Source organism: Aulonocara sp. 'chitande type north' Nkhata Bay, linkage group LG7 (assembly GCF_057382095.1).
Source record: "Aulonocara sp. 'chitande type north' Nkhata Bay isolate Kocher_YH1m ecotype deep benthic linkage group LG7, A_spYH_male_GT1.1, whole genome shotgun sequence".
NCBI classification, from domain to species: Eukaryota; Metazoa; Chordata; class Actinopteri; order Cichliformes; family Cichlidae; genus Aulonocara; species Aulonocara sp. 'chitande type north' Nkhata Bay.
In genome coordinates, this window is record NC_141350.1 from 10,377,861 (window position 1) to 10,397,526 (window position 19,666).

At 39.3% G+C, this 19,666-nt stretch overlaps 1 protein-coding gene across 4 annotated transcripts in view; it reads right to left on the reverse strand.

The window, feature by feature from the left end:
- pclob (piccolo presynaptic cytomatrix protein b) overlaps positions 1–19,666 on the reverse strand; it is a 61,291-nt gene that overhangs the window by 34,062 nt on the left and 7,563 nt on the right. For all 4 annotated transcript variants that reach the window (XM_086298494.1, XM_086298493.1, XM_086298492.1 and 1 more), the window contains exons 3-12: positions 17,859–18,710; positions 15,895–16,725; positions 14,832–15,737; positions 14,062–14,682; positions 12,916–13,893; positions 11,308–12,249; positions 10,159–11,001; positions 9,156–10,010; positions 7,872–9,041; positions 6,073–7,050 (exon numbers count right to left, since the gene is read on the reverse strand). In XM_086298494.1, coding sequence (XP_086154620.1) covers positions 6,073–7,050; positions 7,872–9,041; positions 9,156–10,010; positions 10,159–11,001; positions 11,308–12,249; positions 12,916–13,893; positions 14,062–14,682; positions 14,832–15,737; positions 15,895–16,725; positions 17,859–18,710 — 8,976 coding nt within the window. The remainder of the gene's footprint in view (positions 1–6,072; positions 7,051–7,871; positions 9,042–9,155; positions 10,011–10,158; positions 11,002–11,307; positions 12,250–12,915; positions 13,894–14,061; positions 14,683–14,831; positions 15,738–15,894; positions 16,726–17,858; positions 18,711–19,666) is intronic.

Sequence of the window (19,666 nt, forward strand, 5' to 3'; positions counted from 1 at the left end):
GTCATATATGCATAACAATGCCCATGTAATTCATAAACTAGTAACACAGTTACTTTGTTTTTTTCTCTTTCATTTTACTTGTGAAACTGAGCTTTTAAAATACCCCTCTTGTTTGTATATTTTGTCCCACTAAATTGTATAATTATTGCTTGTAACTTTCCAGAACTACCACTGAAGACTGATAGCGTACATCTACTGCAAATAGAGCATGCAAGGAAGTGTTTATATTCAGAAAGTGTAGGCAGCAGTAACACTGCAAGATGAATATGATAAACTGCATGAGCGTGTTTTGTTTCTAACTGAGAAATATTAATTGAAAACAAAATTACAGCCAGTGAGAACACATTAACATAATCTTTGATAAATAACGCCATAAAAAATGGGGAAAAAATGCTAGACTTAGAGGAAAATCTGATACTGATGCATTCAGTTTGCCTGACAGTGAGATGTTTTTGTTCAGTGAGTCGTGATTCAGTCAGGAGGATGATAATCCTATTTGTTACCAACAGTAACAAATAATACCTCATCAGCAGAGTGTATGATGCTGATAATTGTGTTAAACACAAAATGATTTGAGTCTCAGTTTCGTGTGATCTGATGCGAGTTCAGCATCAGTGATGTTTACCTTTGAAGTTGATCAAACACTAATTACCAGGAGGTTCATCTAAAACCCATATTTGCTGAGAACAATTCATCAAGAATACAGAATATGTGCTGAAAAACCTTTTAAGTCTAAAGGTTAGGGTTAGTTCAAGTATTCTAATATAATCCCAACATGTCCTTCCATGCTCCATATTCTTCTCTGTCTTGCTTACAAGATGTAATCACAGGTAAGGTGTAAGATGCTCTTCTTGCCTGTGTATGCTAATCAGCAATTTCATGTCACTACCAAGGCCATTCAGAGGATAAATTAATAATCATAAACTTCTGCTCTTCCTGTTTGTTTGATCATCTTGTAGACCCATTACAATATGGTCTGATGGGAGGCAGCTGATTATCTTTATAACTAATGTATACTAAAATGAATACAATTTTTCCTGTGTATAAACACCTGTGCCATTTGTCATTTTCAAGGAGATGAAATCGCAAGTAGTCATAAGCAATCTTAACTTTAGTTCGAAGATGGATATAAAATCAGATACATTTTACAATCATTGATTACAGGAGATGTTTACAGTTGTAATATTTCTGATATTCTATTAGTCAGCATCAATTTATTAGTTACCCTCTATGGATTGTCTTTAGTAAAGATAACTGCAAACTGAAATTAAAACATATTCACAACACAGAGGTTGTGACAAAGCTACTTGCCGACAATCTAATATGGTTCACGCCATCTTCAGGTAATAGTATTACACTGGTCTGAATCGTATTAATTGATCTTTTTCAACCGAAGTGATGAAGGCATGTACTGACAAATTGCAGGAAGAACGTAAACAAAGCAACTCACTTTTGCATTGCGTATTAAATGGTGGACAAGGCAGCTGTGATAAACAAGTACACCCCTCACTGCACCAGTCTAGAACCTGATAAGTCATTTAACCTCCTAATGCAAAATCTGACAGCAAGGCAGAAAAAAAAGAACTTCCGTCAACAAAAAAGACCCTTCACATCCCCCACTAGCGCCAGTCACTGCTTCAGAGTCATGCATCAGAGCCACAGGGCTTGGAAAGTTGCCATCGTTCTTTTGTTTAATTAAATCTATTTTATGAGCAAAGAGCAGGAGCTTATAGCAGAGAGCTGTGGGAGAGACTGCTCCACACGATTAGCCTCTGAGCTGGATTATCAGACCTTGACAATGACAGCAGTAAGGAAAATAGGCTCTTGACACACAGGTATGCTGCATTAAGCTAGATCTGCTGAGCTTATGAAATCATTTCCCTGTTCAAATCACTTAAACAAAAAGACAAATAAATTATATATGTCATTCAAAATGTGAGATGTTAAAATACTTTTACTGTTATTTATGTATGTTAAATAAAAACATTTGCCAGATCTCTTCTGATAACTCTCAATGGATCCTCAGTACTCTTAGGTCGTCGTAGTGTTTGGGATGAAAAGTGACTGGTTCAGCAAAGACACATTAATCAAAGTGCTCCAAAGACCAAAAATGTTTTAGTCTTGCATTTTTAGACGAATGAAACAATTTTTTTATATTGTTTTAATAATGAATATTATTTGTCACTTCTTAGACACCTATCATAACTTATCGTGGTGGTGCTGAAATGTATCTTAACATAGCTAGATTCAAGGACTCACTATTTCTCAGCCTTTCTTCTGTGCTTTCCTGCTGATGTGTCGGATCTAGTAAGGCTCTTATTGATTTTCTGGCAAGCACCTTTAGCAAAGGCTGTAGCTTGCTAATATACTTGGCTTCCAGCAGCCCCCACAGAGCAGGGTTTCTCATAAATCACGCACTCTGATAATACAGAATGTTGACCTACTAATCTGTAATAACCACAGTGACTCACTCTAAAGACAATGAAATATGCCCATGCTTTTTCCATTGTGACAACTGGTGCATCAGCAAAGTTTCATTTGATGGCAGAGTGCAGTGGGGATAAAGACTGTTGTGGGACCAGTGGTAAGAGGGTGTTCCAGCATTAGAAGGAAATGTTACAAATTAAAGCTATAAGCTACAAACACAAATAGATGAATAGAATAATATTTTTTAAAGCAATGAATAAATGCAGGCACAGAATTACTGATACAGAAACATCAGTGTTTCCAAATTCCAAATATATTTTCTACGATTCTTGTTTATAGAAAAGAATTAAAGCATTTGAACTAAAGAAGCTCTTAGAAATGATCATGTATTAACATATAACCCCTAATCACTGTCAGTACAGGAGAGAGAACGCATCTTGAGATGATGTGGAATTTACAAGCATTTCATTCATGTTACTTATTATTCATTTCTATATTTATATTTAGATACTTTAAGCATTAATACAATTTTTAATTATTAACTAACTCTGTAAAATGAAGTAATAACAGGTTATGTAAGTACAATTTTGAGTATTTGCTTTGTAACATAGCACCAAGGAGTTAAACTCCCTCTATGTTTTGTAAACCAAGCCTTTCCTGTTCGGTGTTTTCATAGCTACTTTTACAAATTTAGTGAAAGTCCTTCCCTATAATTTGCAAGTCAGAGCAAAAAAAAAAATGCTTACATCTGCTCTCTGTTTCACTGTGTGTTAGTGAATAACATACCAGCTAACACAATAGTAAACAACATCATCAGTTTACCTGCTCTAACATATCATGGCTGCTCACCGAGAGTTGGTGGATGTTTTTTTTCTAATAGTTGGTCTTCTGATTGTCAATGAAATGCAAAAGAAATGTGAAGGTGCAACTGAGATGCATTTACTTTGCAATGTGACATTCAGTGACTAATTCAATACGCCCACCAGCGATTACTCTCGACACCTGACATAAACCAGAAACAGCCATCACGCCTCCAGAAGTTTAAATTTCCATTTAAGTTCAAATTTAAGTTAAGACCATTTTTTGATGGTTGCCAAGGGTGGCACATGCACTCCAAAGGTGGCCTTCTTTGATAAATGTTGGATCTTGTGACTAATTTCCATTGCTTCAACTTTCATGAATTTAAACTGGGAAATTCTTAAAGAACATTCAACAGCTTCAGCGTTTACAGACTTGTTGTTGTCACCTCTTTAATGCTGGACCGCATCATTAAGCTTATGCATGTGAGATTTTCATACATGATATTATGCTCACATAGCGGTGACTGTAGCTCAGGTAGAGCAGATTAGCTACTGATTGGAAGGTTGGTGGTTTGATCCTTGGCTTCCCCAGTCTGCATGTCAAATATTCTTGGGCAAGAACCAAGTTGCCCTCTGATGCGTTCATCGGAGTGTGAATGTAGTGTGTGTGTAGATTAGTTTGCACTTGAGTTTAGTTTAGAAGTGCTTGTGTGAATGGGTGAATGAGGCATGTTGTATATAGTGCGTTGAGTACTTTGGGAGAGTAGAAAAGTGCTATATGAGAATCAGACCATTTACCATAATATTGAACTACCCCGCAAAAAATAATAATTTAAAAAACATTAATTAGCCTGCTGACTGATTACTTTTTAACACCATAAAATTGTGAAATCATGCAAAATTAGCTATATATCACACAGCTCTTTCTAGAACGATTAATTTTTTTCTTCCTATTAGCTGAAATGTAGCAACTTAACATAGCAATGTCAAGGTACTCCTCTGTACCTTGACAGTACTGTCTTACCTTGAGGCAACTACTGGGTCTCATAGTAAACCAATTTAAATGGACAGTAATAATGTGGGGCTTTTGTACTGGTAAAGCTGAACAAATATTCTATTTTAAACCAGTGGTAACACAGAAAATAGAGGAATCATCATTCATACTGTCACAGCTGTCACACTCTAAGCTTTAGCTAGCAAAGCACAACACACGTGTGCCCTACTTGTCAGACAACAGTCACTCCCAGGCTTTTGATGGCATCAGCTGAAGCAGAACAGGCAAACGGAAAAAAATGAATAGACTTGCTGATGGCACTCACTTTACCTCCTCTTCTTTCAAACATTACTTTTTGATATTTTAATAAAAGATTCAGGTCTGAGTGTGCCAGAACAAATTACAGCATCAACTCTTAAATCCACATCTCAGGAGATTTAAAAAAGCGTTGTGGTATTTGTTCACTTAATTATAGTAAAGTCTAGGATTTCACAAAGAAAGAGTAGACAGCACTGCACATTTCATTCAGCTACACGTTGTATGTGCGTGGGTAAGTCACAAAGCAGGTACACGTGTATATTCATGTCACCAAAACGAAGAGGAAATTGTTGAATTACATGGAGCCACTGCTGCGTGTGAGAGCAGATGGCCTGATAAGAAATGTCTGCTCTTCTAATGTACTGCACTGTTTTGCTGGACTTAATCTGTTTCAACTCTACTTATTGGCATATCACAGGGCTTTGCCATCTCAAATCTCTTATGGGGGATGGAGATTCCCTTGACCCGGGTCTCCTATGGCAGTAGATCCCATCTCGCTAATGCGGTTGCGCAACCGTCAATCACTTTAATACATTTTCAGTGCTCCTGGCCAGCTGAAGCACTCTCCTCATGAGCAGTTATGTAATAACCCTGGCATCTTCCGTGGAGAGAGAACCACAGCAGTTAGAGAGAGTGTAGTTTTGGTATGATTTGTTTTACATTGTAATTATTCCAAACACTAAGACATAATAAACTGAATGGACACAGACAGCTCTTCAAAATCAAAGTCTGAAAATACATATAAATTGAAGTTCTCATCAGATTCTAGCTGCTGTGGCACCTTCATCTAATATTCTACTCCACTTGTATTTTATTTTCTTTGTCAAGAAAATCAAACAACAGAGCAAAATGCTGCCTCGGGTGTGCTCTATTTTCAGAAGGAATAAAAAGCTTTATGACAGTCAGTCTATGTTTTTCCACCCTTTGCAACAGAAAGGAATATTCCTCAGAGTAAAAATGTGCTAAAATATGTTGGTGCAGCCTGAACACTCCAAACCAATATTTAATAGCACAAGAAACACCACATAAACAGAAAGTGTAGTAAGGATACAAACTTACTGTACTGATAAATAGCAGCATTAGGACTACCAAACACTTGTAAAGTCATTAACATGCTCATTAACATGTCTCAGGTGCATTGCCAAAACGTGAGTGTTCTTATATTAGATTTTATGCAACTTTTACATGAAAGCCAACAATGTGCCTGACCAAAACTTTTGTACTGGAACAATTTGTTTTATATAAAATAAGAAGCCACTGAAATAAATTATGTTGAAAAGTGTGCAAATGGAGCAACATGGCCACTTCACTATCACTCTGTGGTGCTCTTACTCATGTTTGGCTCCCCAATGGAAACACTGAATATTAAAATAAGGTGCTTTTGTCACATTAATGCAAAAAGACATGATCATGATAAGGATCACTCCTGCCAGTTGAACACAAGGCATATCAGCTGATGAAAAAAACTCCCTTTTTTCTGTAAATTGTAACTGAAACATTAATATGTGTATTCAAGAGTATTTTTGTACTTACCACTGCTGTATGAGGCATGGGGTTAAATCCACAAAGATTGCAGACAATGTTCTTGCATTCAGTACAGGTGTTGTAATTGGGTGGCTCCTTCGTTCCCACATTGAGTTTGACCTTACAGAGCAGACAGGTAGACAGACTTTCTTTAGGAGCAACCTGAAGCACTTTGTCCTGTGCTAATGGTGTAGCCTTGGCCTGTTGAAGTGGATCAGGTGTCTGTGTTGCCGGTGGTTTACTATCCTTTACTGGGGGCATCTTAGGAGAAACCGGAGGTGTAGGTTTAGGGCTGACACTTGTTGTAGTGGACATCTTCCGTGGAGTAGGTGGTGTAACTTTAGGTTCATCCTGAACTGCCGAGGTTATCAATGTAGATGCAGAACTTAAAATTGATGAACCAAAACCAAACATCTTCCCAGTCACTGACTCAGCAGGCTTTGGAACAGTAGGTTTAGGGGCACCAAAGCCAAAGAAACCACCAGACTCCTGTTTCGCTGGTTGAGCTGGTGGTGGGGCAGGCTTGGGAGATTGGGTCAATGGCTTTGATGGCTGTTGTGGTAGTTTGCCAGCTTCTTGTTTTGCGAAACCTGACTTTACTTCTGGCTTTGTAGGTTGTGAAATCTGTCCTTGTGGGGGTTTTTCCACAAGCTTTGGCTGGCTGGCCACATCCTGAGCATGTCCTTGTGCCTTTTCCTTAGAATCTTGCTGTGCTTTGTCCATCCTTTGGACTGCAGTTGGCACTGGAGCCTCACCTTTGAGAATTTCTTTTCTGGGTTGAACTATTTGAGTAGCCTCTTTTTGGACATCTGCATACTCTGCAGCTTTCTCCTTCTGGACTAATGTCGGTGTGTCCTTCTGTTCAGAGCGAGGAGGTGTAGAAACCTTGCTTGGCATGGGCTGGGGTTTCACCACAGTAGGTTCAATGGCTTCAGATACTCCAAGGGCTCTCTGCATCTGGCAGTTTAAACAAAGCCATTCCTTTACCTGGAACAAGTGTAATGGAAAGCATAAATCACTGTCCAATAAATAAAAAAACAATAACAGTGTTCTGAAATCAGATGAAGGTGCAATGATTTTAAAGCACAAAGAATATCCAATGATATCAAGGTTACTAATGTAACGTGCATATATTCAAAGGGGATTCATTCATACAAACAAATCATGATCATTGAAAAATAAAATGTGTTTAATTTCTCAAACTGTTTTACCAGTGTAATGTAGTTTTTATTTTCTTTTTAAGCAATTTTAATAAGGCATAATTATAAAAAAAAATCAGAGGCGAACTTTTTTTTCAAACAATAGGAACTGTGAGAGCTCCTGTATTGTTTTAAAAGCTTTTCTATAATGCCCAGCTTTGTTACTTTTATTTTTTATATTTTTGACTCAGAGTAGCGTAGCTTTTATCAACTCAATCTGATAATTCTTCTCCAAATGTAAGTTTCAAAAGTTACAGTCTCAAATTGGGGTATGCAACATGTTTTCGATGTCTCTTGAAAAATAAAACATCTATATTTTAACAAATTATTTCTCAAATTTGGTATTCAAATTCTTCCTATAATTTGTGCATTTTACTGGAGATAAATGGCAAAAATTAAGCCAATTCAGGCAATTTATTACAAATAATTTAGATTAAGTCTTTAGATTTAGATTAAATTCAGATTAACATCAGTTAAATATTCATAAAGCTGTTATGGCTGGATTGTTTTGTAAATCAAGTAATACTTGATTTAGTAGGACCCACAATAATTGAGTGACAAAAATATGAAAACTACAAAAAGGGCAACAATAAACAGAAAGTTGCATACCTTTAAATCATCTGGTACTGGATTAAAGCCACACTGATTGCAGACAGTTGTCTGGCATTCTGTGCAAGTGTTGTAGTTAGGAGGATCTGTGGGGCCCACTGTAAGTTTCACCTTACAGAGTGGGCAGACAGACTGATCTGCTTTTGAAGCACCTTGGGTGTCTACTGGCACCTTAGGGGGCTCTGATGGAACTTTGTCCACTTTGGCTTGAACTGTTGAAGGAGTCTTATCCTGCTGTGGTTTCTCTGGTTTCTTCTCCTCTGTTTTCTGGACAGGCGGTGGTTTGGTGTCCTTTGCAGGTAATGTTTTAGGAGAGGCTGGTGGTGTAGTTTTAGGAGTGACACTGGCTGTGGTGGACATTTTACGTGGTGCTGGTGGTGTAGTTTTAGGAGTGACACTGGCTGTGGTGGACATTTTACGTGGCGTTGGTGGTGTAGTTTTAGGCTCATCTTGAACAGCTGATGTTATTAAATTGGATGCAGAGCTTAAGAACGATGATCCAAAGCCAAACATCTTTCCTGTCACTGACTCAGCGGATTTTGCAGCAGCAGGCTGTGTTTTAGGACTGCCAAAACCAAAAAAGCCTCCTGATTCCTGTTTTGCAGGCTGAACAGGTGATGGAGCAGATTTAGCTGGAGGGGTCGCAGCTTTTGGAGGCTGTTGAAGGGGTGCCTTTCTTGCTTCTTGGTCTGATGGAAGAGCAGACTTAGCTAAAGAAGATGCAGCTTTTGGAGCCTGTTGAGGGGGTGCCTTTTCTGTCTTTGAATCAGGGGGAGCGGCAGGCTGAATTTTTGGAGTTTGTTGCTGGGGTGTGTCTGGCTGTCCCTTGGGAGTCTCTGCAGAAGGCTTTTGCGAAACATCCGTCTTTATGATAGTGGATGAAATCATTTTGTCAGGCAATGAAGCAACTTTTGGAGCAACCTCCTTAGTTAGGTCAATATTGACAGGGGAGACAGTTTCTTTGGCTGCAGGAATGCTAACAAGGTCACCTTTGGGTACATCTGGCTTAGAAACATCTTTCTTAGAAGCTGTCAAGATGTCTGTCTTCTGTGTGCTGGCAGGGACCTCTTTGCTTGGTGAAGGTTGTGGTTTTATCATTGGTAGGCCTGGAGGTTCAGAGGCTCCAAGTGCTCTCTGCATCTGACAGTTGAGACATAGCCATTCCTTTACCTGTATGAAAAACACACATGAGCTCTGTCAATCTCTCTCTCACACAAGCAAATTCAAACCAATACTAGAACTATGTCTAAATAGGCATTCTACACTGATAAAACATTTAATTACCTCTGTTACATTTGGCATAGGACTAAATCCACACTTGTTGCACACAGTGGTCTTGCAGTCAGTGCAGGTGTTGTAGTTTGGAACATTTTTGGAGTCCATGTTGAGTTCTGCTTTACAGAGTGGACAAGTAGAGTGAGCCCCTTTGGGAGCAGCTTCTGGTTTTTCAGACTCTATTGGTGTTTTATCCACTGTTGTCTGCTCTGATAGAGGAGCCTTGACTGGCTGAGGTTGCTTCTTTTCCAGTTGTGGTTTCTGAGCAACAACTTGGTGTGATTCTTTGCTTAGGGGTTGTTTTTCCTGTATTTGATCAGAGGATATAATCAGCTGTTCAGCTGTTTTCTGAAGTGTTTCAACTTTATTGTTTTCCTTTTCTGAATCTTCTTTAGGCAGAGGAAAACTTGGTGTGAGATCACTTTTCTTCATAGCTGAAGTTTCAGCATTAGTGATAACAGGTGCACCTTGGGAAGGCAGTTGTCTTTCTTCGCTTGGAGGTGCAGTGATGGCTTGAACATCCTTGGCAGGCAGTGAACTAACTTTCTCCTCTTTTGCTTCAGCTGAAACAGTAGCTGTGGTGTCTTTTGCAGGTGGAACGATATCTGGAGTTCGATGTACGATATCCATTTTCTCTGCTGGTACCTCTGGTTTTGGACTTTCTTTCTGCTTTTTCTCTAATACGTCTGTTTTCTGTGTGGGAATAATATCTTTCGTTTTAGTCTCAGAGACATCTTTTTGCTCAGCGGCAGGTGCGGATGCTTTGCTGGGTGATGCCTGAGGTTTCATCAGTGGAGGCTGTACTGATTCAGCTGCTGTGAGGGCTCGTTGCATCTGGCAAGTCAGACACAACCACTCCTTCATCTACAAGGAAAAGCATATTATTTTGAGTAAGTGTGTCTTTAACAACTAATTTTTTAAAATAAAAGCATAAATCGCCACAGTTAAGAAAACATAACGTATATATTATACATAACATACATTTTAATAACTACATTTTTGGTTTATTTACCTCCGTTTCATTTGGTGTTGGGTTAAATCCACACTGGTTACAGACAGTTTTCTTGCATTCAGTACAGACATTGTAGTTAGGCAGATCCTTAGACCCTATGTTGAGCCCAGCCTTACAAAGTGGACAGGTGGACAGGCCTTGTTTGACAGTGGTTTGGGAGGCTTCACCTGTTTTTGGAGGTTCTGATGGAGCCTTGTCAACTTTGGCTGAGACTAATGGTGGTGTCTGGATCAGCTGGGGTTGTTCAGCCTTGGTTTTCTCCTGGGTAGCAGGGGATTTGATCTCTTTTGCAGGGGATAACTTGGGAGAAACTGGTGGAGTCTTAGGCTGGTCCTGAACAGCTGAGGTAATCAAAGTGGATGCAGAACTGAAAATAGAAGAACCAAAGCCAAACATTTTCCCCGTCACAGACTCTGCCTGCTTTTCAGCATCAGGTTGAGATTTACCACTGCCAAATCCAAGGAAGCCTCCCGATTCTTTTCGTGGTGGTGGAGTGGCAGTACTCAGCTTACGTTCAGGCTGCCTGATTTGGTCTGGTGATTTGTTAGGAGCTGATGTTTTCTGGGGCTTCTGTTGTATTTTCTGAGAAGAAACCGGGGTGGCCTGTTTGTGAACCTCTGGCTTGACTTTAGTCTCAGATGTAGCAGGCTGTGCCGTTACGGATAGTTTCCTCTGAGGTGACTGCTGTGCTGAATACACCTTCTTTTCAGGTTCAGCTGGGCTGGTGACATCTTTCTTTTGGGGTTTTGCAGGTGTCTGAGCATTCACTGAAATTACTGATGGAGGCTCTGTTACTCCTAGAGCCCGCTGCATCTGGCAGGTAAGACATAACCACTCCTTTGCCTGAAAGAAAAATTAAATAAAATTAAAAGTTATATACACACACACATACTGTTAGTTGATCTATTTACAAATACTGATTGTTTATTAAACTAGTTATTTTTATTTTAGTTTACTTTTCCAATGCTGTAATACATCTAGTAATACGTAGTATTTTTTCATTATTTAATATTCCTAAATCCTGGATGAATATTCCTTGAAATCCTGAAATCTAGGTCAACAAGAGACATTTCAAAAGTATAAGTCTGCTGATATTAGTTAAATACAAAGTGTCAATAATAACATGTTTTGTTTTCTTCTTAGTCTTACCCCAGTTCCGTCTGGCATAGGGTTAAATCCACACTGGTTGCACACAGTGTTTTTGCATTCAGTGCAGGTATTGTAGTTGGGCAGATCCTTGGAACCAGTGTTAAGTTTGACCTTACAGAGTGGGCAGGTAGACTGATCTGGTTTGACAGCTGCTTGGGAAGCTGCTGCCTTTGGAGATTCTAATGGCACCTGTCTTGATGCTGGTGTTTTGGTCTGCAGGGATGGCTCAGTTAACTTCTGCTGCTCCAGCTTCTGGGAAGCAGGGGGCTTCATCTCTTCTGCTTTTGACTGGATTGATGGTGGACCCTTTATCTGCTCTGGTTGATCAGATTTCGTCTCCTGTTCTGGTTTCTTTACAGTGGAAGATTTGGTTTCCCTTGCAGGAGACATCTTAGGTGAAACTGGTGGAGTAGTTTTTGGCTGGTCCCGAACTGCTGAGGTTATCAAAGTAGATGCAGAACTGAAGATTGAAGAACTAAAGCCTAACATTTTTCCACTCACTGACTCTGCAGACTTTGCAGCTTCAGGTTGAGGCTTAGGACCAGCAAAGCCAAAGAAGCCTCCTGACTCTTGCTGTGTTGCTGCTTTGGCATTAGTTTGCTTACGACCAGGTTGGGTTGCTTGATCTGGGACTTTTTCAGGAGCTGTTTTCGCTTTTTCTTCCGATGTTTTACGTTCAGGTGCTGGGCTAGCCTGTTTCACAGATGCTGTTGATTGTTTTCTTTGTGGGGAGACTGCTTCTGAGGTTTGCTTTTGTACAGCTGTGTCTGGACTGTCCTTTGTTTGAGGAGTAGTCAGTTTGGAAGATTCCTTGGACTGGACTGTAGCAGGTAAAGAAACTTTATTGGGTGAGATTTGTGACTTTAGTGATGGAGGTCCAGTAAGCTCAGAAGCTCCTACTGCTCTTTTCATCTGACAATTAAGACACAGCCACTCTTTTACCTAAAATATAATAGACACTTGGTTAAGTGATGCTTTATAACTACAGATTATATCATCAAATGTATACATTATGCATCAAAACAAATTCATCAAATCTCTACTTAAATATAGTTTAATACCACAGATGATACATCTACAAATAAATTACTTTAAAAAGCAACTTTTAATGATTGAATTCAAAAGGCCGGTACCAAAGATTAAAGTCACCTACACAGTATCTGGCCCAAAGTGAAATAGGATTATTATATTACCTCTGCTCTTGAGATAGAGCATTGGATAATGGCTTGAAAAATGTTTTAACTTCTCTTTATAAGACATCATCACTATATCTTTTAATCCTATTAGCCATTTATATTAAATTTTATAAGAATTATCATCTGATTTATTAATTATGACAAAAGGCATATTTTCAGCTCACAGTGGCATTGACTTTTGATAACTAAATTCTGAGTACACTACAGTGTTTGGCTAAAAAAAATTTTAAAAAATCACATGGTGTGTTTGAGATGTTTTCAAGTCTGAGATGCACAGACATGGACACAGATGACCACAAAAACATGCCTGAGACTATAACTGCTGCCAGCATGGTGGTATTTGATTGTTTTGACACTACAGGCAATGTGGAAAACAGACAATATTTTTTAAATCTTGTATTCATGTACTTACCTCTCCTACTGGCATGGGATTAAATCCACATTGGTTGCAGACAATGTTCTTGCACTCAGTGCAGGTGTTATAGTTAGGTGGGTCCTTGGAGCCTATGTTAAGCTCAGCCTTACACAGTGGACAGGTTGTCTGGCCTGCATTAGGAGCCATATGAGACACTTTTGCTACTTGTGGTAGAGCTTTATCATCTTTGCTTTGGTGGGATTCTTCTGGTTTCTTCTTTTGTTCTGGCTTCTGAGGAAGAGTTTTAGGCTCCCTTGCCGGTGACATCTTGGGAGAAACTGTTGGTGTACTTTTTGGAGAACTCTTGGTTGCAGCAGACATCTTCGGCGAGACTTGTGCTGGCGCAGACATTTTTCGAGAGCTTGGTGGTGTGGTCCGTGATTCGTCTTGAACTGCAGATGATATCAAAGTGGATGCTGAGCTGAAAATGGAAGATCCAAAGCCAAACATCTTTCCACTGATGGATTCTGTTGTTTTTGAAGTATCAGTTACGATTTTACCACCCAAACCTAGTGGGTTTCCAGACTCCTCTTGTGTGACTGTGGTGACCTTACTCTGTTTTAATCCCGGTTGACTTCCCTGGTCAGTTGGTTTCTCAGGGCCTGATGCAACTGAAATATCAAGAGGCTTTTTCTCACCAGGAGTTGGGCTAGGATGTCCTTCACTTTCGGGTCCTTTAGCCTCCTTAGATGAAGGTGCTACTGCTGTGGACCGTGTCTTCTGAGGAGAGCCTAGTGTGGCTGTGTCCTTCTTTTGAAGTATGCAAGCCCCTGGAGTCTCCATCTTAGGAGCTGCATCTGATTTTATTTCCTTTTTAGTTTCCACTTGATCAGTAACTATTGCTTTATGATGTACAGCAGATGGAGAAATTTTTTTATCTCCATGGAGGTGTTTCACAGGAGGCCCTGTGGGTTCAGCTGCACTAAGAGCTCTCTGCATCTGACAGTTCAGACATAACCATTCTGCATAACCAACCTGCAAAAACAAAGTATATTTTATTAAAATATGAAACATTTAAAATAATATTAACATCTAAATTAATGTTGTAATAACAATTCAATTACAGGTCTATATATGTAATTTATGCCGTGCATTTTATTGAAGTTTTATTAAAGTAAAACGAGTAATTATTGCTTCTCCTACCTCTGACACATTTGGCATTGGATTGAATCCACACTGGTTACACACAGTGTTCTTGCATTCAGTGCATTTGCTGTAGTTTGGCGGTTCCTTTGAGCCAAAGTTGAGTTTCATCTTACAGAGTGGACAGGTAGATTGGCCTGCCTTTGGAAGAGCTGGTGAAGCTGGCTCTTTCTCTACTTTGGCTTGTATCAGGGGAGAGGTCTTGGCTTCTTGAACTTGCACAGCCTTCTTCTCCTGCTCCTGCTTCTGAACAAATGGTGATTCACTCGCCTTTGAGACAGGAAGCTTAGGAGAAACTGGTGGTGTCTTTTTGGATTCATCTTGGACAGCTGAGTTTATTAAAGTCGAAGCCGAACTGAAGATGGAGGTACCAAAGCCAAACATTTTTCCACCCCGTGATTCACCAAGCTTTGTAGAATCTGAGGGAGGTGTGGAACGGCCAAATCCAAAGACAGCTCCAGACTCCTCTTGTGTAGTGGATGTAATACTACTCTTTTTGATTTCAGTTGGATTTCTCTGTTCAGGTGGTTTTTGAGGTCCTGTCTTTTGGCTCTGCGGTGGCTTTTCTGGTTGCTCTGCTGGTTTTTTCATCTGACAGTTGAGACATAACCACACCTTCCCCTATATTAAAGCAAGGAAAAATTAATTAAAATATAGTCAGGGTAGTTTTAATGCAATAGAATATTTTACTATTAAAAGACTGTAATAAGTTCATTGACAAACATTTATATATGTAATATGTATAGGTGATTGTTCAAGTATTTTCTTACCTCCTTAACATTTGGCATAGGATCAAATCCACATTGGTTGCAGACAGTGTTTTTGCACTCAGTACAGGTGTTGTAGTTGGGAGGGTCTTTAGAACCCATATTGAGTTCCAGTTTACAGATAGGACAAGCTGACTGGCCTGTCTTAGAAACGACAGGCAATGCAGGTGCTGTCTTGGATGCCTCTTCAGGAGGTTTGCCTGCTTTTGTCTGTACTGATGGTGAACCTTTGTCTTTTTGTGTTTGCTCTGATGTTTTCTCCTGTACCAGTTTCTTGACAGTGGGAGACTTGGAGTCACGTGCAGAAGACATCTTAGGAGACACTGGTGCTGTCTTTTTGGATTCATCTTGGACAGCTGAGTTTATTAAAGTCGATGCAGAACTGAAGATGGAGCTACCAAAGCCAAACATTTTTCCACCTAGTGATTCAGGGGTCTTTGCAGAATCAGGTTGAGTTGTAGAACTGCCAAAGCCAAAGAACGATCCAGATTCCCCTTGTGTCGATGCTGTACTACCCCTTTTAGATCCTGGTTGATTTATCTGATCTGTTGGCTTCTGAGGACCTGTCTTCAAGCTTTGCTGTGCATTTTTCTGACCAGAAGCTGGACTGGCCTGCCTATGACTTTCAGATCCTTTCACATCTTCAGTCTTTGCCAGCTGTTCTCCTGGCTTTTGCACTTTCCGCTGAGGTGAGCTTGATGGAGAGGGCTCCTTTAATTTAGATTCAGCAGATGTCACATTCTCTTTCTTTTGAAGTTTATCCACTGGGGGAGTTTCCTTCTTTAGGGCACTGTCTTGTGCAGTGACTTTACTCGGTGAAGCCTGTATTTTCATCATGGGAGTTCCTGGAGGTTCTGATACTCCCAGTGCTCTCTGCATCTGACAGTTGAGACATAGCCACTCCTTCACCTACAATGGAGCAACAATATTTAAAAATTCAATCAGTCGTGCTGCGGAATACATTTTAATGTTAAGACATTTTAAAGTGACAACAATAAAAAAGATATAATGTCACAGTTATTGTTCAAATAAATTGTTATATTCGACACAATTCTTCTTAACTTACCTCCTTAACATTTGGCATAGGATTAAATCCACACTGGTTGCAGACAGTGTTTTTGCACTCAGTACAAGTATTATAGTTGGGAGGATCTTTAGAGCCAACATTAAGTTCCAGTTTACAGAGAGAGCAGGTAGACTGGCCTGCCTTGGAAACAACTGGTGGAGCTGATGCTTTCTTTGGTTGCTCTGATGATGGCTTGTCTGCTTTTGGCTGTACTGGTGGTGAGCCCTTGGCTTTCTGTAGTTCCTCTGTTTTTTTGGCCTCTTCCAGCTTCTTGACTGGAAGAGGAGATTTCGAAGTGGGGGGTTTAGAATCCTTTGCAGCAGACATCTTGGGAGAAACAGGTGGTGTACTTTTAGGTTCATCTTGAACAGCTGTGGTAATCAAAGTAGATGCAGAGTTGAAAATGGAGGAACCAAAACCAAACATTTTCCCTGTCACTGAATCTGCAGGCTTTGTAGCATCAGGCTGAGTTTTAGCACCACCAAAACCAAAGAGGCCTCCGGACTCTTGCTGTGCAGCTTTAGTGGTGCTTTCCTGCTTTCCTACAGTTTGATTCGTCTGCTGCGGTTGTGTCTTCTTGTTCTCCTGAGATGCTGTCTGACCAGGAGCTGGGCTGACTGCCTTTTGACTGTCTGGTTCTTTAGTCTTTGCTGGCTGTGGTGCTGATGTTGGTACTTTTCTCTGGGGAGAGCCTGGTGCATTAGTCTTCTGTGGTGTAGGCTGTGTGGGAGTAGTCTTTTTGAAAGATTTTCCCAAAGATGTATCAATTTGAGGTTCAATTCCTCCAGCAGCCCGTTTCACCTGGCAGTTTAGACATAGCCACTCCTTCCCCTTAAAAGAACAGCATAAAATACATTATAAATGTATTAATCCTAAAAACACAAAAACAGTCTTATGGAAAAAAAACCACAAAAAGAGAAAAGAACCATAGAAATACAAATGCACAAAAAATGTTATAACTACAGTAAGCAAGAACTGTGGTGGTCCAAAAATCAGCTTAAGATTGGGATAGTACTTTATGGTGCTATTTGTAGCACCAAATATCTACATGAGACAATGTAATGTATTTTAACTGTATCCAAATAAATTTGGTTTTCCAACTAAAAATAGTGCAGCAAAACAAAAGCTTAAAGAAGGATTAATCGCCAATAACTATTTGTTTAACTTACAAATTAAAAAACTGAGAGCAATAATGATAGTATTATTTTAGTTTAAGGCAGTATCACAACACAGTAGGTACTTTGTCATTTACCCTCAAAGGCTTTACTTTGAGCAGTGATGTATTTTGAAAACACCTTTAAAAGTAAATGTCTTTGTCCAAAATCCAAGAACAGGAACTTGCACAGTATGAATGTGAAAAAGCAACAACACTGTTCAAGCATTACTGAGCATTTTTATTTCTTGTTTCTGTTATATAACCATATAAGAGTGGTAACATTATTGAAAGAAATAAAATGCCACTCCCTTTTACTTGAAAAGAGATCTAGGTCTAATGGAAAAGACAGCTGTTTGCAGGAGTGTGAGCCTTCCCCTGCTCAGCATGATTAAAGGATCTGACAAATAGCATTCTCAGTGTGACTCTTAGTCAAAGTATCAGACGTTCAACAGGACTGCACATGAAAACAAAAACAAACAAAAACAAAATAGCTTTCTCGGGTAACTTCTGTGTTCATAAAACTTTGTGAAAAACGCTCAAATGTAACAAAATTTTGTATATCATCTAACATGTAATGGTTCTTTGATAATAGCTCTCCAATCTATGAAATAACATAAAAAAGGATCTTAACAGCTTCAACAAGCTTAATTCTTAAGCATGCCTCAGAAGTCCAAGTAAAAGACACTTCTGAGAAATCTGTAAAATATTACAGCAAACAAATGTACTGACCCTTTAAAACTCCAAAATTAAAAAGATATACATTTTATTTTAATTTTCCTAAGTTACTTCAGTAAACTGCACCTCTTACCTCATTAACGTTTGGCATGGGGTTAAAACCACATTGATTGCAGACAACGGTTTTGCATTCAGTGCATGTGTTGTAGTTGGGAGGATCCTTCGAGCCCATGTTAAGCACTATTTTACAGAGAGGACAAGTGGATTGGCTTGTAGTCGGAGCAGTGTGGGAAGTTGTTGCTGTCTTTGGAGTGACTGGCAGGGATTTTTCTGCTTTTGCCTGTCCAGCTGGATGAACCTTTGCTTGTTGAGGTTGTTCTTGTTTCTTGTCTTGTTCTGACTTTTGGATAGAAGGCGGTTTGGTCTCCTTGGAAGATTGCATTTTAGGAGAAACCGGTGGAGTTGTTTTAGCCTCATCTTGAACAGCAGAAGCTATCAAATTAGATGCAGAACTAAAAATAGACGAACCAAAGCCAAACATCTTTCCAGTCACTGAATCTTCTGTCTTTGCAGTTTCAGTTTTAGTACCTCCAAAGCCAAATAAACCTCCTGACTGCTGCTGGGGTGCTGAGGTGGCACTGCTTTGCTTGCGTTCAGTCTGATTAGTTTGGTGTGGCTTAGGAGATCCTGATGCTCTCTGGGCCTCAGGTGTCATTTTCTGAACAGGTGCTGGACTGCCTTTTTTTTGAGCCTCCGGTCCTTTAGCAGCTTCTGCCTTTTCTGGCACTTTTGTTGATTTAGACTGGATTTTCTGCGGTGAACCTGGTGCTGATATTTCCTTTTTGACAGGCTCAGCAGCTGATGGTGTCTGTTTTTGGGGACCAGACATTTTGTTAGGTGTGGGGTTTTTCATGGGAGGTCCTGGCAGTTCAGAAGATCCTTGAGCTCTCTGTATTTGGCAAGTAAGACAAAGCCACTCGTGTGCCTGTACAAAAAAACAAAGACAAATAAATTTATTAAAAGATATGTGCAGATAGATGCACATAATGTAATAAGGTGAAAGAAGAAAAAAAGTACATTTCCCCAAATTATTCAAGGGACATCACAACTGAGTTTTGAAACTTTTGAAAATAAAAAAAATGTAAAAATTAGTGATTCAATAATGGTACCAGATTGATTTAGCTCTACCAGTGCTAAACCCGTGTTAATTCAATACTAATTAAACACAATCTAACAGCAGTTTTCAAATACATGACATAAAATGTACAATACTTGCGATAGTACAATATTTCATCTTGTAAGAACTTTGGTGTCACCAAGTAGCTTGCCCACTACTAGCACGGTAAGGGTTCCGTGTCCTTTGGTAAGACATTGAACCCAAAATTGTAAAACCCCTTGTGTGTGAATGTGAAAAGACATTGCAAAGTACTTTGAACAATATACTTTGTTCAAAGTATTTGCTAATGTGCTAAAACACATTAAGTGAAATATTTCAAGTCTTTGTTGCTTTAATTGTTAGATAAAAGATAGCAATTTTGATTATAGCTTATATCTCAGGAAAATCAGAAATCTCTATCTCAGATTATAAGAATATCAATCAAAAAAGGATTTACAACACAAAATATCAAACCTCTGGAAAAATATGTTCATTTATACACTCAATACTTGATTGGAGCTCCTTGAAAACATACTATTGGATCAAAATGGACTACATAAAGAAATGTATAATGTTTATGTTTTGTTCTATAAGGACTGCACTGCTTCAGCCAAATCCACATACTACTCTGGTTTAATCAGTTCTAATGAAGGTAGCTCAAGGTCTCTCTTTTCAATGTTCAGTAAAATTACAAAACCTCCAGACATATTACCCTCCCATATGTATTCTGCTGACTTTTGTAATTCTCTTATGTCTTTGTTCACCCGTAAAATCTCAGATATCCA